General features: G+C 42.8%; 1 protein-coding gene across 1 annotated transcript in view; it reads left to right on the forward strand.

The window, feature by feature from the left end:
- Positions 1–18,184, forward strand: part of LOC136855761 (hepatoma-derived growth factor-related protein 2-like) — a 203,265-nt gene that overhangs the window by 37,657 nt on the left and 147,424 nt on the right. The window contains exon 3 of the mRNA XM_067133118.1: positions 2,663–2,795. Coding sequence (XP_066989219.1) covers positions 2,663–2,795 — 133 coding nt within the window. The remainder of the gene's footprint in view (positions 1–2,662; positions 2,796–18,184) is intronic.

The raw sequence follows: 18,184 nt of genomic DNA on the forward strand, positions 1-18,184 counted from the left end.
TTTTTCAAGCAGGTGGCAAGAGCGATCGCGAGCCAGGAGAACATCCTCGATCGCAGTTTACCAATCGAAGTGGGCGTATTTCGGCAGTGGTGTAGCAGAGGATTTCCTCTTCCTCGACCACTGTGAGCCAGATTGCAGACTTCCTTCTTTTCCTTAGGGAAGTTCGAAGCTGGCAGTCTCTACTATTAAGGGGTATAAGAGTATGTTGTCGGGCGGTCTTTGGCACAGAGGATTAGATATCGCCAACAATACGGACCTCCATGACCTCATTAGGTCGTTCGAGACGACTAAGGTGCCTCAGTTTTTGGTTCCATCTTGGAACTTGGACGTGGTTCTTAAGTTCCTGATGCAAAGCCCTTTGAACCCCTTCATGCTGCTTCTTTGAGGACTTAACAAAGAAGACTTTATTTTTAGTGGCTCTCGCTACTGCAAAGAGAATCAGTGAGATTCATGCAATATCTAAGTCAGTTGGTTTTAAAGGAGACGATGCGGTGTGTTCTCTCCAACCGTCGTTTCTTGCCAAGAATGAGAACCCGTCTCACCCCTGGCCCAAGTCCTTTGAATTGAAAGGTTTGGCGGGTATTCTGGGCCAGGAACCAGAAAGACTGCTTTGCCCTGTTGGGCTCTAAAATTCTACTTGAACAAGACTAAAGAGTCGAGAGGTCTTGCGGACAGGCTATGGTGCTCGGTGAGAAGACCTGACGTCCCCATGTCAAAGAATGCGCTGGCTTTCTTCTTGAGGTCCACCATTCTGGAAGCGCATAAAAGTTGTCAGGAGAGTGACTTCGAACTTTTGAAGGTTAAAGCGCATGAGGTTCGGGCTGTGGCAACGTCAGTAGCCTTTCAAAAGAACATGGCTCTGAGCGAGATTATGAATGCCACTTTTTGGAGAAGTCATTCTGTGTTCGCCTCTCATTACCTAAAGGACGTAAGAACAGTGTATGAGTCTTGCTGTTCATTGGGACCTTACGTTTCGGCTGGCAACGATCTTGGGAGAAGGAGGCAGTACCCATCCTATCCTTTAATGTATGGTTAGGAATAGTTTTTAAAATTTTTTGGTTGTGTTTTTATGGTTGTGGGTAGACTGTGGGGGCAGTCTTCCCTTTCCTTAGTTTTTTACTAGTCAAGATGTTTGGTAGGTCAGGTGGTTATTTTTGTCTCTTTGCTTCCTTCTTGAGGGCTACGATCTGGGCACATAGTGGTCACGTCCCCGTTGACAGATCGTCTGGAACTCTCCAACCTTATAGGTCTCTACCTCGTTGGAAACTCCAGTAAAGCAGACGCAGACTTGGGTGACAGTAATCACGAAGTCAGCTATGCTAAAAGGTAAGGAACCAAGATGTGTAATCATCTACATTGTTTTGTTTCTCAATCCTATGCTGTCTCTGCCCACCTCCAATGGTGCGATTCAGCTATATATATATCTGACAGGTAAGTTTCATGAACAAAATGATATTTTAATGATAAAATAAGGTTTGTTCATACTTACCTGGCAGATATATATTCGTAGTGCCCACCCTCCTCCCCTCAGGAGACAACGGCACTATGAAAATCTGAATGGAAAATGGGAATGGTTCCTGATACCCGCCTCCCAGCGGCGGGAATGGGTACTAACCACCTGACCGGCCACTGCGTGTGCCGCGAAATTTGAAATTCTGTCGGACCTTCGGAGAATACAGCTATATATATATCTGCCAGGTAAGTATGAACAAACCTTATTTTATCATTAAAATATCATTTTTGTACATACTTACCCGGCAGATATATACGATTAATGGCCCACCCAGCTTCCCCTCAGGAGACAGGTGGAAGAGAAAATCTGATTAGAAAACGGGAATGGTTCCTATTCCCGCCACCCAGCGGCGGGAAAGGTAGATCACCTGACCTACCTGCCGCGTGTGCCGCGAGATTTGAAATTCTGTTGGGAACGTCGGAGACTATAGCTAAGTATATATCTGCCGGGTAAGTATGTACAAAACTTTATTTTATCATAAAAATATCATTTTTCATGATAAAATTAAGTTTCATATATACTTACCAAGTAATTATAGAATCAAAGACCTCCCTCCTCCCTTAGCATGGACACAAACGAACTGAGCCCTTTGCTGTTTTTCTTCTTCCCCGAAAGTGGGCGGGGTTTTGTCACCTACACAAAACAAATGAAGCGCTACTGTGAATTTTGAATTTTTAGGCTGCCATGGTTTAAAACCTATAGCTATATAATTACTTGGTAGGTATATATGAAGCTTAATTGTATCATGAAAATAAAATTTTTTCAGAGTAGTGGGAGCATTAACTTTGAAAAATACAAATAGTTTTTTTCATGTGTACGAACTGGTTCCTTATAGTAGCCTAAATGTGCTAGAACAGAATTAGGCAATTGTAAAGTAACGGGTATGCTTGGAAACAAATCATGATTTGATTGATGGACGTATTTATTTCGTTGGTCTTTTAGTACAATATCATTAGTTTATATTTGTTTCTTTGGTCTTTTAGTACGGTATCATTAGTTATTTACACTGCTGTGCATGTAAATTTAATAACTGTTAGTATGACTTGACATTCATCAGCTGCAGAAACTTTTTGTAATTATATTTGAATGAGTCTTTTGAAAAATTCCTTGTCACAGTCGTTTCATTGATTGAAAACTTAATTTTTTCAGAGCACAACTTAAACCCGATGACATATTTCCATATGAAGAAAATGTTGAGAAACTGGGGAAACCGCAGAAAAGAAAAGGGTTCAATGAGGGCATGTGGCAGATTGTCAACAACCCAAACTTTGATCCAAGTATAGTAAGTACTGTTGTGTATTGTATGTCATGAAGTTGGTCTACTGTTCATCATTAACGTGGAAGGGACTGGAGTTCATTTTTGAAACTGTTGATTTGTTGTTGGAATTGTGGCATTCACTTGTGCGAGGGTCAGTATATGACTGAACTTTGAAAATTTAAAATTTTATTTCATAATTAAGAATGTAAGCTAAGGTATATCCCCAATTATTCTCCAAAACAATTTGGCGTCAGTTTATAATAAGGCACACATATACAGTACATCTGTTGGCATTGTTGTCAAGTTGAAAGCAACAGTTATGAAAGAAATTTCATGAAAAAGAGTTTTGAATCAAGTCATTTTTATATGAAAAATCATAGTTAAACTCAAGAGTTCAGTGTCTGCTTTTATCTGCAAGAGTTCGTTTAGTTCTTAACTGCCATCATCCATTATTTTTGTTGTTAAGTAGTTTAACCTGACCTCTAAGCTAAATTATTTAGCTCTCACATGGCTAGTCTGAAGGGTTTAACTTTATTGATGAAAAGTCTTCGATTTTACTTATTAGATCACAGCTCGTTAGAAATCTTGTAATTTCCTTAATTAAAAATGTTGGAGATTCTGATTTGATTATATTCTGTGCATTCACACAAACTGTTAATGTTACTCTACAGTCCATATGTAAAGGGATTGGATCTTGTGGGCCATTCATCAAATGTCTGTAGGTCAGACTGAAGTAACCTATTCTAAGATGTATCAGAATTACATGTATGCATCTGCCCTTTTGATATGATGAATTTCATAATCACACTTTGGGTTTGATATGTTCTGATTTGTTGCTATCGCTGTTTTATATATTCTGTTTTATATTTTTATCATATAATTTATGAAGTGGGAATTTTAGTTGTTTTGCAAGGTATTTTATTTTTAATCCAGAGTTGTTAAAAATGTCACATTTCTACATAATTCTTCTGTAGAAATGGGAGCAGTTTTGGCAAAGGAGAACAGTATGTTTTGTTGGGAGGATACGGCTGCAAATCTTATGCCTGATGAAGAATTGGACCCTCCATGTTGTACAGAATGGTGTGGCCCTTTATGTCTGAAATGTTCTACTGCATGTTTATGATCTGGGGTTCATGTATAGTTTTTAGGTAAATATTTCAGGTGTGTACAAGTTCATATATGCCTAGTCCAGTGAGGAGGTAGTTTTATTACTGGATGGAATTTTATATTGATCTTTGTTTCCTCAGTCTCTTATCTCTATAATCAGGAAAGGTGGGGAGTGATTGTTCATAAATCTCTCTGATCTAAACATTTTTAGCTCATGAAGCGCTTGTTTCCTCCTTCACAAATATGAACCTTTGGTCTTTACTTAGGACTTAGCCTGCTTACGTGGGCTGGAATGGCCATTTGACTTTCAGACAACGCCACTAACTACTGACAGTAGGGGGGAAGCCCTGCCCATTCGTCAGTCTGCACTCCAGCTGCCATCACGCAAAGACATCTTTGTGCTTCTCTGCCTGACTGCCGTTTGCTTTCTGTTTATGTTTTTTCTTTTTTGTTGAAATATTTTTATGTGATTGTTGTTTGTTGTTATATATACAAACCCCACAATCACTAGCACTTTTTGGAGAGGAAACCGTGGGGTTAGGCACTGTCAAAGTGTTATGTGGCACTAGGCCTTTCAGGGGCGCAAGTGTCTATGAACTTATTGATCACTTTTAGTTTATGAGAGGCCTGCCGTTAACTGCTGCAACCATGACCGTGATGTCTTACTGGCCATAGTGTCCACTAGCTGTAAGACTGCTTCTACTTCCTTGATGACCCCTCATGCAGCATCAGGCATGTGTTCTGGATGCTGCTGTATATGTCATCTTTGGGTGATGTCCTCTACATGCTGTTGTTGAAGGTCATGCTGAACAAGATCAAGAAGAGGAAAAGGAAGTGGTCGTGGTCGCCACCTTCATCTTTGTCGTCAAGTCCCATCACCTCTTCTCCTGAGCTAGCAGAGGAAGAGGAAGGTTGCCTCGTACTCCCGAGGGAAGTTGTAGTTTTATTCTTCACAGCTGCACAACTTCCAAACTTACTCTTATGATCTACCATAACAACCACTCCTACATTTCCTCTCGCAGTTATCGGCAAAGCCACACAATTAATCGCTACTAACTCAAACGGTTCTTTCATACTCAGCTTCAAAACAGGTGGGCTAGCATACACTCTCTGATACTTTCCTTTCTGACATTCTTCACATGTGACTGCCACATCCGTACAAATCTTCCTCAAATACGGGGAAAACATCCACTCTCTCATACACTCGATCAGCTTAAACTTCCCCATATGTCCATATTTCTCATGGACTAAAATGCACATCCCTACTGCACTCATCGAGAACAATGGAGCATACATCAACTCTCCCATCTTCTCTCGAAAAATACACCACTCCTTCACACAGCACAAATCTTTCAGCAAAACCGCATCCATTTACTGAACAACAAAGGCCATCTTCTTCCAGGTACTCCCTCTCTAGTACATCTCAACTCACTCACCATGAAGCACTTCCGCTGCATCTCCCCCATGTCCTCCGCTGTTGACAATTCATTCTCACTCTTGTCCAACTCCACTACATCCTCCTCACTCAGACTCCTATCAATCATTCCCACAAACCTGGCCATATTCACCGCCTCACTTTGAATCTTCCTTATTACAACCTCATCTTTCAACAGAACTCCTGTCCCAACATCCACTACCAACCCATTCTTCCTCAAGAAATCTATCCCAAGCAGGAAACAACATGGCATCTGCTTGTCTCCCAGTACTACAAAACAAGCTTCCACCTCAAACTCTCCCAACCTTACTTTCAACCTCACTTCCTCCCATCCAACCAATCTTCCTGCTGTACCTCTTATTGACACATTCACCACTCTCCTTTTAACGTTCCAATTCACTCTCTCAACATCCCTAATTACTCGTGCGTTCACCAACAATATTTGTGCTCCGGTGTCAACCAAACCACAATACTGTCCTCCATTGACATCTAGTCCCACAATCATTGCATTTGCTCTCCTGTGTACGCACATACACCTGTCTCTTCCACTAACCAGACATCCTTCATTTACTTCCTTACTGTCATCATCCACTTCCAACAACTCTGGCATTCTCTCTTCAACATTTTCCTTAGTCTCATACTTCCTTTCATAGTTCTTTTTTTCCTATGACCTAGTTATAGTGCACCCACTCAAACACTGCAAATGCAACTCATGCTCACTCTCTTTCACTCCCTCGTCGATACACTATAGGTTTCTCACCACCAATGTTTACGGACACAATCACCTTTACTTATTGCTCACTGCTACCAAAACCTCCTGAAATGGGGCTACTCCAGGACACATCATAACCCTCAGACTCTTCCGAATCCATTCAACATTTGACGCTCCCAAACATTCAGGTCTCTTGCAAACTTCTTCAGTTACCTCCGCCCTTAGTTCATTCACACTTCCAGGTACCCTCACCTTCAAACCTTCATCTACCAAATCATTCAATCCATACCACAAATTTTCAAACATCGAGTCACCACCTCCCATACTCTCACGTGCTACCACCAATCCTCTCAGCAGATACTCTGGTCTTATGTCTTTTATTTTCTCTTCTTTCCCTTCCCCAGGTAGTCTAGACATCATATCTGCAACAATATTTCTTTTACCTGGGATGTACTCAACTACAAAATCAAAATCACTCAAATCCTCCACCATTCATGCAATCCTAGCATCCACTCCTTTCATTCTCTGCAGATACACGTGACTAGAGGTTGATGGTCCATACGCACCACAAACCTCACACCATACTGAAACGGTCATAACGTTTTCACACAACACCGCAGGCAGCCAACTCTCTCTCAACAGTTGAATACTTTCGCTCTGCCAAACTAGATGCCTTACTTACATATGCTATCACTCCATCCCTGTCAACTCCACTCACCACTCGCTTCTGCATCAAACATCCACCCATCGACACTCCACTTGCATCCTCATACACTTCTAGCTTACTGGCATCTGCACTGTAGTCAGGGTAAGCCAACTCCACATCCTTAACCACTTCCTCTTTCAATTTCTTGAACGCTTCCACCATCCTTTCATCCCACCTCACAACTGTACTCTTCCTACAGCCTGTCCATTCTGACAATGGCTTTGCAATTCCCAAACAGTTGTCCACAAACTTCCTTCCAAACTCGATCAATCCCAAAAATCCACGCAACTCTCGCACAGTCCTGGGTCGAGGGAAATTTCTCATTTTTTCTACAAACTTTTTTGCTTTTCGCACTCCAGACTCACGCACCTTTTGACCCAAAAATTCCACCTCTTCCATGAACCACTCACACTTACTCACTTTAACGTTCACCCCCACTTCTTCTAACTTCTTTAACACTGCTCGCACCAACCTCTTGTGCTCTTCTACCATCTTATTCATCACCAAAATGTCAATCAAGAAACACGAACACATTCTCGGGGGGAAAACCACTCAGCACGACCTTCATTGCTCTCTGAAAGGCAGCTGGGGCATGTGCCAATCCAAAACTGAGATTGCAGAACTGATACTGTTTTTTTGTAGTCGAGAAGGCAGTTATCAGTCTACAATCCTCCACCACTGACATCTGATAATACCCCTTTACCAGATCCATCTTGCTAAACACTGTCATCCCATGCATACTGTATACACAGTATGCAGTCAGGCACCACACACATACGGAATCTTTCTTTCACTGTCACCTCATGTACTCTCCGATAATCAATACACATTCGCAGATTCCCATCAGGCTTTCTTACCGCCACAATTAGACTATTCTAAGCACTCTTACCGAGTTCAATCACTCCTGCCTTCCAACTCTTCACACTGCTCTTCAATCTCTCGCATTACCGGAGCCGGAAATGTCGGGGTCTCTGATAAATCAGTGTTTCATCTGTCAGCTGAATACGGAACTCCAGCAATCTAGCTGTCCCAAAGTCCTCATCCCCTTAACTCAACACACCCTTTCTCTCCCATAACAACTCATACACCTGCTCTTTCTCTTTCTCACTCAACTTTTCATTCAACCTTACCTTTTCCCTAAGCTTTTCCTTACTCCACTCTTTTCTGTCCTTTCCCCTTCGGCTCACTATCACTCAAATCGACTACACTTCTCAAACTTCCTAATCTATCACCAAGATGTATGCCTCTCCACCTTTTCTTTGTTCCTACACAAATACAAACCCTTGGTCCTTTGCTTATATGGGGTTACTTTCAGCGAAGCTGAACTGGCCACTAAGGACTTAACAAGGCAGTGCGGTGGTATAACTACCGGCCGGGTAGATGGGTGGTTGCAGTTGGGGACCCAGGCTACCACCCTCCCGGCGTCACGCATTCACTTTACTTTCCGACCTTGTCTGATGACGTGTTTTCCTGCTCTATGCTCGGACCTCCCTGGATGCTAAAGCTTCACCTTTTTCATGGCGTTTGTTCCTGTTTTTTCTTTGTTACTTGAGTATAGCTGTGCGTGTTTGTAATTATGGATGAATTACTACAAACCCATGACTTGGATAAGCCTGTGCGCTGGGTATGTCCTGGTAAGGATAGAAAATGTGACGCCTTCCGCTGTAGTGCGGACTCGGATCCTCACTCCCTTTGCTTAAAATGTAGGAAAGGGAGCAAGGACCCTCCTGATTGTACTGTTGACGAACCTTGCAATGAGTGTAGGCTTTGGTCCCCTGAGCAGTGGGATAGGTATTCTCGGAGGCCTAGGTACAAGCATAAGGAGACCAAGGTGTCGGAGGTGCTGTCTTCGGCAACTTTGACTACGTTGGTTGTTAATCCTTCGCAATCGTATCTAAGCCCTGAAGGCCTTCCCTTGCTGCCAATTCACAGTTCTGAGTCTGTCTCACTGTCCCGTGTCTGCATCCGCAGTCAGAGAGGAGGCGAGATTGGTGGACCTAGGCTACACTCTTCTCAGTTCTCCCCCTCACCCAGACTCTCTGATCCCTGGGTTAGGGCCCCCCCCACCCGTCTTTGTCTTCCACAGGGTTGGCATCTGTGCCAAAGCGAAGGTACCGACGAGGGGATGGATGAACCGGTACCTGGAAGTATGCTTCCATCAAGTCCACCGTCGGCATGAAGTCGTCCTCCCAGGTGGCTGACAGTACTGTTCGCACCGTCTCCATATTGAACCAAGTCTGGCGAATGAAACGATTCAGTGGGGAGAGGTCGATTACTGGCCTCCACGTGCTGGAAGCTTTCTCCACGAGAAAGATCCTGCTGTAGAGGCCCAGAGATCGATCCTCGACGACTTCGATGGCTCCCTTGCTCAGCATAGTTTCGACCTCCCGAATTAGGGCCTCTCTCTTCTGGGGTTCTTGAATGTAAGAGGGGAACTGGACCGGTGTGTCGGTGAGGGGAGGCGGTGACTCGAAGGGTAGAGAATATCCTTCCCGAAGGACATTCACTACCCAGGTCTCCGCTCCGTATCGCTGCCAAGTTGCCCAGTGGCATGATAGGCACCCCCTCACTGACAGCAGCATCTGAGGGGGACTCACCGTCCCTAGTGAGCTCCTCCCCTCTTCTTCTTTGCCTTACCTTTCCTCTTGGGGGGGACAAGTTAACGAAAGGGACCCTGCGGTTCCTTCCGTGGAGGAGAAGAAGAAGAGGTCTGGACTTTCCCCCGAGCACCCGTCGAAGCACCAGACTACTTCGGGGCTGAGGTGCTAGCCTGGCTCATAATCCGGGCCGCAGGACGAGAAGGCTACGTGACACCTTTCGTCGCTGCCTGGTGGACAAGACGGTCACGCTCGTCGGCCTTCCTCTTGTCCACCGCAGCATCCACCCCTCCTCTGGGGAAGAGGGAGGTGGCATCTAGAATTGGTCCGTTGTGCAGGGAGACTGCAGCTTCGGCGCCCACTGATCTGTAGATTCGGGACAACACTGCATCCCGTCTCTCCAGCACCAGGTTTGCCCCCAGGTTTGCCGTCTGGTGGGTTATAAAAGAAATGGCTTTCCCACCGGACTGGCAAAGACTCCTGAAGGTCGGGTCTTCGTTATGAGAGCCAGACGAAGACGTGATCCTCGACATAGCGAAGGCCCAGTTGTCAAGTCAGGAGATCGACTGGAGAGCAGACAGAGCTGTCCCCTCCAAGGCGTTCAGCCCAGCTTGTGTGAGAAGCACAGGCTCCCCATTAGCTGAGCTGAAGTGGCACCAGGAGCTAGATGAGTTAGACCCGGTTCCACTACCTTCTGCTGCAGTGCTCCCTCCGAGGGCACATAGTATTTCTTCTGTCTCGGTAGAGGGGGAGGCAACAGCTTGGTGGAGTGAGTCAAGCGAAGCAAAGACGCTGGTCCGGAGACCAAGTCGTTCACTTGCTTGAGGACCCTGTCTGCCAAGGGAGACCATGGTAGTCCAAGGGAGGGTTTCGGCTCCTTCTTGGAAGGGTAAAACTCCTCCAACCTGGACGACCGTTCTTCCAAGGGAGTCGGAAGTGGTTCCTCCAGACCGTTGTGCTGACGGATCAGCGCAACGACCTCAACAAATGCTCTCTGTATTTCTGGAGTGTCAAGATCTCTTGGAAGAGGACCTTCCGAGAGACGGTCATCCAGAAAGACCCCTCCTGCAGGAGAGCCTGAGGCAGACCCCGTCTCTTTGCCCTGTACAACAGAGGCGTACGACCTCTCACTTGGTTGGAGTGAGGAAGGACTGGATGCCCCTGATGCTGATTGCAGAAGAGCCTCAGCCCCAGCAATCCTACCGACCCCTGTTTCTTCCCAGAGAATCCTGAGGAAGTTGAGGGGGTGGGAGAGGTGGAGCGAACACTACTGTCGTGTCTGCTGGTATAACCAGTGGAAGCCATGGACCCCTCACGATCTCCAACCCGTGGTGGAGCGTCGCGAGAGGGCCTAGACAGGTGGTAGGCACGACAGAGGCAGACGCAGGCGAGTTTCATGTCTTGAGTATCCTAATCTTTGTTGCCTTTCAGGTGCACATTAGATGTAATGTCCCCTCCTTCCCTTACAAGGCGGGGAAGGGGTTTGCGGGCTAATTACCAAACCCATTCTTCATTTTGGTCCTTAGTCCCCGACATCCTCGGGTCACCTCTTCTGTGGCTGGGGAAGGTTCTCTCTGTCTGTCACCTTGCTGTGTGTTCGCTTACCTACCGTAACTTCGTCGCAGCAGGGGCGGTCTAGTAGACTGGTTCGTGACACTCCAGTTCTCATAACAGTGGTCACAGTCCGGTGGCTATGTCCTCCTGGCTCTTACCCCAGGAGAACATAAGGTGTGGTTGAACTTCCAGTCGTTCAGAGACCTACACTCAGATTCCTCCCACCGAATCATGAGTTCTCATGTAAGTAAAGGACCAAGGGTTTGTATTTGTGTAGGAACAAATCGCATTTTTTAAAAGTAAAATGCATTTTTCCTAACATACAAACCCGAGGTCCTTTACTCAGGTTACCCACTTCAGCCTCCCCACAATCTGCCCTAGGCCAGAAAGTAAAGTGAATGCGTGACGCTGGGAGGGTGGTAGCGTGGGTCCACCACTGCAACCACCCAACTACCCGGCCGGTAGTTATACCTCTGCACTGCCTTGTTAAGCCTTTAGTGGCCAGTTCAGCTTCGCCGAAAGTAACCCCATATACACACACCTTTGGGTCCTTTACATCTATAATCCCATCAAACACGTGCAACCTGCCTTATCTCATAACATGCAGAGCTACCGTCCAACATCGACATTTCTCCCAAACTCTCTGCGCCAACTCCAACATTAGTCCTCCACCCTACAATCCACTTTAACCCTTAAACGCCTACTGGACGTATCATACGTCGACTAAAATTGTCTGTTGGGTGCCAAGTGGACGCGTGCACGTCGTCAACTACAAAAAATTTCAACCTTCGGTCAACTTTGACTCGACCGAAATGGTCGAAAAACGCAATTGTAAGCTAAAACTCTTACATTCTAGTAATATTCAATCATTTACCTTCATTTTGCAACAAATTGGAAGTCTCCAGCACAATATTTCGATTAATCGTGAATTTTTGAAAAAAACTTTTTCCTTATGTTCGCGCGGTAACTCTGCCGAAAATTTCAGAAATTCTTTCGTCATTTTGTCATAAATTTTGCACTGTTTTATATTAGCCGTTACGTAAAGTTTTATATATGAAAATGTGTGCAATTTCATGTAGAATACAACAAAACACAACCCATGGTTGTAGCTTTTATTAGTTTGGAAATATTTTCATATAAATCTCGATAACTGCCAAAATTTCAACCTTCGGTCAACTTTGACTCGACCGAAATGGTAAAAAAACACAATTGTAAGCTAAAACTCTTACATTCTAGTAATATTCAATCATTTACCTTCATTTTGCAACAAATTGGAAGTCTCTAGCACAATATTTCGATTTATGATGAATTTTTGAAAAAACTTTTTCCTTACGTCCGCGCCAGAAATTCTTTCGTCATGTTGTCGTAATGTTTGCACCGTTTTATATTAGTCGTTACATAAAGTTTTATATATGGAAATGTGTGCAATTTCATGTAGAATACACCAGAAAATAACTCATGGTTGTAGCTTTTATCAGTTTTGAAATATTTTCATATAAATCACGATAACTGCCAAAATTTCAACCTTCAGTCAACTTTAACTCGACCAAAATGGTAAAAAAACGCAATTATAAGCTAAAACTCTTACATTCTAGTAATATTCAATCATGTACCTTCATTTTGCAACAAACTGGAAGTCTCTAGCACAATATTTCGATTTATGGTGAATTTCTGAAAAAAAAAACTTTCCTTACGTCTGCGCGCGGTAACTTGGCCGAACATCTCAGAAATTCTTTCATCATGTTGTCGTAATGTTTGCATCGTTTTACATTAGTCGTTACGTAAACTTTTATATATGAAAATGTGCGCAATTTCATGTAGAATACAACAGAAAATAATTCATGGTTGTAGCTTTTATCACTTTTGAAGTATTTTCACATAAATCACGATAACTGCCAAAATTTCAACCTTCGGTCAACTTTAACTCGACCGAAATGGTAAAAAAATGCAATTGTAAGCTAAAACTCTTACATTCTAGTAATATTCAATCATTTACCTTTATTTTGCAATAAATTGGAAGTCTCTAGCACAATATTTCGATTTATGGTGAATTTTTGAAAAAAAACATTTTCCTTACGTCCGCGCGGTAACTCTGCCGAACATCTCGGAAATTCTTTCGTCACGTTGTCGTAATGTTTGCACCATTTCATATTAGTTGTTACATAAACTTTTATATATGAAAATGTGCACAATTTCATGTAGAATACAACAGAAAATAACTCATGGTTGTAGCTTTTATCAGTTTTGAAATATTTTCATATAAATTACGATAAATAGAAAAAATTCGACCTTCGGTCAACTTTAACTTGACCGAAATGGTCGAAAACTGCAATTGTAAGCTAAAACACTTACAGTTTAGTAATATTCAATCAATTAGCTTCATTTTTCAACAAACGGGAAGTGTCTAGCACAATATTTCGATTTATGGTGAATTTTGAAAAAAAAAATTTTTACGTCCGTGCGTTACGGATTCATGCATCATATTGTGATAATATTTTCTCTGTGTTGCTTTGATCGTTTTACAATGTGTTATATACCAAAATCATTGCAATTTAGTGTACAATACAAAGAAAAAAAAATAATCCGTTAGCTTTAACCGTTTTGCTCACAGCGCGATTTGTATAAAATTATATATGAAAATTTTTTTTGCGCTGTCATATATTTCAATATTTATATATGATAATGATATTTTTTAAATTTCTGATGGTTGCATACTAAACTTCCGGCAATGACAAAAAAAGGAGCCAAAATGAACTCTTAATCTTAAAAACTAAGCGCTTGCTGTGATTTTTGAAAAAACTTTTTCTGCTTCGCGCTAACTCCCGAGAACGCCGGCATACGGGGGACGTTTTTGTAAATAGAGGCTCGGCGTTTAAGGGTTAACATGACCAGTCCTTCCACACCTGTAACACCCCTCACTACTACCACTCATTCCCTTATGACTTCCCTTCACATTTCCATTTGCTCTACTCACACTTCCAATCCTAAACCTCTCTCGGCTTCTGCTAAAGCTCCTTTTTCCGTTACTCCCCACATTCACTTGCACATTCTTTCTTCCTCTTTCTATCTGGTCTTTCCTACATTCCTCCAGCAAGGCTCGCATCACACTTAACTCCTCACTCACCAAAGCATCTTTATATGTCCTTCCATTTACCACCTCAGACCCAGCATACGTTTCCTTTGCTTCATCCTCATCTACTCTTATGTCTTCTAGAATCTCTAAAACATCCTCCCAATCCAAGCGCTTCCCTGACAACCGCTTCTGATCTTTTTCCGTCTCATTTAAAATTACCCTAATCTTCTCAGGGATAGTGGCCTAGAACTTCTGCATGAGGTGTTTGTTTTCCTCAATTCCTTCCTCTCCATACTTTCTTCTTGCCAACGCTTCCAGTCTATGAGCATACAAGCCCACTTCCTCTCCAATCTTCATCTCGGCCTCCTCAAATCTATCATCCTTCTTGTACACAACACTTCCTTTCATGCTCTTCACCTCACCTGCTTAATCACTCTAGCCTTCACGGACTCACATCCTGGTTCACCCTCACACATGCTCTTGTAGCACATCTTCAACTGCCCATCCAAGAACTCTCCCAGCTGCTTCATCCACACACTTTCATTCTCTCCATACTTTTGCCTACAATACTTCTCATACTCCTCGAAAAACTCACGTACGCCCCTTCCCTCCCGATGTTAAATTTCTCTATGCGGGGAACCTCCCTCAGGAACATCGTTTTGGCCTTTTTCTCTTCTGCCTCACTCAAACCTTCACTACTACAATTACTACTACTACCACTTTCATTCTTCTAAAATTCCTCTTTCTTCTCACCTCTCCCCTTTCTGTTCTCTTGTTTCCCTTTATTTTCTTACTTTTCTCTTCCTCATCACTTTCACTCACCTCACTCATACTGACGTCTACCGTACCATGGCAGGTATTCCCTTACTCTTACTTGACAATGACAACTCCTTTCCTTTCTTAGGGAATTTCTCCTTTGCACCTTTTACCTCATCATTCTCACTTCCCTTCCTAACGTCGGGCCCACTCTTAGCCATTTCAGCCACCATCTTCTCCATTGCCTCCATTCTTGCAACCAATTTACTTTCCCTTACCTGGGCTTTCTCATCTATCGCCTCCATTCTTGTAACCAATCTACTTTCCCTTGCCTGGGCTTCCTCTAACTTACCCTGTATGCTGATTATCATGCAAGTCAGCCTATCCCACCTCTCATTCCAGCCTTGCTCCCCTTCACCTGGCCCAACACCTTCCAACCTTGCTCCCTCTGCTACCTCCAATTATGCACCCCACTCTTACTTTACTGTCTTCGAGCCCCACGTCGGGCGCCAGAATATTATGTAGGGGCTTTTAGCTGTACACAATTGGGGCAGTACAATGGGAACAGATTTGGAGGTTATTAAATGAAACTTTGACTTTCCTTAACCTAATTTATTTCCTTAATATTACAGTAGCCTTAAGACCTTCAAACAGAACCGTATCCTAATGGTATTTAACATTTGCCACAGTTTAGCAATTATCGTCTCTCAATACTTAATCTAACCTACGTACTTCTATACCTAACTTAGCCTAACTTAATACTACCACGACCCCCAAAAGAACCTTTTAAGCCTTGCTGACAACAAATCAGGAAATACAGTGTTATATTTTTACTTCCATAGTTTTTCACTATCAACATCAACTTCTTCAGTAACCTTTCACTTTCTTCATTCACCTCAAACTTCTCATTTCTTCATTCACCTCAAACTTCTCAGTCTTACTCTTTTTCTGTCTCCCACTTTGAGGTGATTTCTTTTTCTTTACAAACTATACTATACAGTACTTGAGGCTTACAATGGAGGCAAGAGCCCACCAGTTTTTATCTATAGGCTCCAACGGTTCAGGTGAAGGGGGCTCCTCCTATTGTTTTTTCACTCACTCCAGTGAATGTTTTCTTTAGTGTTTCGTACCAAAGCTCTTCAAACAGTAAGACCAAGTAAAAAAAGTAAAAATAACGATTAAGGGATTTTGACAAAGGAAAAATCTATTTCTGGGTGAAGACCTGTGTCGCCCAGTGAAATGTCCCATATAGCACACATTTCTAGGTATAAATATTTGCTAGATATATCAGAGAAAAAAGCTATACAGCTAATAGGATGCCAGAGTTACTACCTCTGGAGCGATCATCCTTATAGGATGTCGGTATGTCATCTAGGAGCGAGTGGAAGCCACTACCACAGATGCTTAACCCAAATAGATCTCTCCCCTCCCAAAACCCCTCTACTTAAGGGGTGCCGATACAGCGGTCCTTCTCCGCTCGCTACTACTACTTCTACCCAGAACCTCCATCCCGAAATAGCACCCAAGCTTTGGCCAGCCTAGGGTGGGAAAAAGAGGGAAAGGGTTCACTCATTGACACAGGTCTTCACCCAGAAATAGATTTTCCTTTGTCAAAATCCCTTTTCTGGGATCGACCTGTGTCGCCGAGTGAAAAAGTAGCAGAGAATTGGCCATAAAAGCTTGTAAACATAAAAAGGTTAAATGTCAAAATCTAAAATTTTACTAAGAAAAAATAAAATTAATTTTGAATATGCTTTTTACTTATCCAAATAGAATAATCAATTATATAAATATGCACAAGATAAGTTTTTACTATCCTAAACAATACAAAACAATGTAGCCACAGGAATAGCTTAACAATTTAGCTAAAAAACCATCACCTAAAATAAAATTTGGTGAAAAAATTTTATAACAAGGATGGTATATACAAAGACAGGAGTGGTTTGTGAAGCAACCCAAACCCAGTCAACAAGGTAGAAAGGACGGGAATACAAGCGAGGCAGGTAGGTGAGAGGTATACCAATTGGTAGGGCAAGCAAAATACAATTACAATTACAAATTACAAAATAACATAATATTAGGCTGACTCTGGGGAAACAATGTTCCCTGCAGCGACAGCAGAAAATTTAAGAGCCTCCAAGGACTTAAGGTAGTGACGTTTAAAGACTCTAGGGGATTTCCAGCCCGTATATTTCTTAATTTCATCAAAATTCATATGTTGGAAGTAATTAACTGAGGTGGCTACAGCCCGGATATCATGGACCTGGGGGATTGAATCTGGGTTGGCTTGTTTAATAAAATAAAGGATTTGTTGTCTAATACCATTCAAGGAGATGGTTCCACCATTCTCTCTAACAAAAAGTGGACCTGAAGACCTTTGAGAAGTCCTTTCAAGGTAAGCTTTTAAGGTAACCACTGGACATAAGGAAGGATCCTCCGGAAGAGGTATAATCTTCCAGGGAGACCACCTAATTAGAGGGTCTTCATTCTTGGCTAAAAACATTTGGTCCGGAGAAAGTAGAACCTCTCCTGATGGGAGGAAATCCACATGATTCGACTCTCTAGAAAGGGCTGAAAGTTCAGAGATTCTAGTTCCTGAAGCCAGGCTAATTAAAAACAATGTTTTCCTAAGAAGAGTCGAATAAGAGCAAGATTCATTATTTGAGTCTGAAGCTAGTCTTAGAACGTCATTTAAAAACCAAGAAACCGTTTTAGGACAGGTTGTTGGTCTAAGACGAGCACAAGCTTTAGGAAGAGGAAAAATACGAATCTGTTAAGTCAATGTTAAATCCCAACTGAAATATCTTCTTTAAGGCGGATTTAGTCGTAGTAATGGTACTAGCAGCCAGGCCTTTATCAAAAAGGGCCTTAAAAAATGAGATTGTGAGATTCGTGGTCATAGTATGAATGTCTGATTCATTCAGGAAGTTGGCAAGTTTCCTTACTGCCGAATCATACTGACGAAGAGTAGATTCTCTCTTATCTGATTCTATAAACATTGTGTTCAGAGGATCAACATTAGCATTTTTCTGTGCCGTAAATTTCATGAAATCCATAAAGTTAGGACATTCAGCATTCCTGAGGAAGCTGACACAGTCTGAGTTTGTACTACTTGGGTTAATTTTGGATGAGGAATCTGAATGGCTCTGAGTTTCAGCTCTAACAGAAGAGGAAACCAGTTGCTCTTGGCCAGTTGGGGGCTACTAGAGCTATCCGACTTTTGAATGACCTGAGTTTGTGTAGAACTTTCCACAGAAGATTTACTGGAGGAATAGGTAGACTTTCTGCCATTTGTTCCAGTCTACTGACATTGCGTCTGTGGCGTAAGCCTGAGGGTCCAGGTTCGAGCTATATAACATGGAAGTTTGTGATTCGATTCCGTGGCAAACAGGTCCACCTGGAGCCCGGAATCTGTTGGCAAATCCAGTTGAATGAGTTCTTGTCCAGAGACCATTCTGATTCCAAAGGAGTCG

This window comes from Macrobrachium rosenbergii, chromosome 33 (genome assembly GCF_040412425.1).
Source record: "Macrobrachium rosenbergii isolate ZJJX-2024 chromosome 33, ASM4041242v1, whole genome shotgun sequence".
NCBI lineage: Eukaryota > Metazoa > Arthropoda > Malacostraca > Decapoda > Palaemonidae > Macrobrachium > Macrobrachium rosenbergii.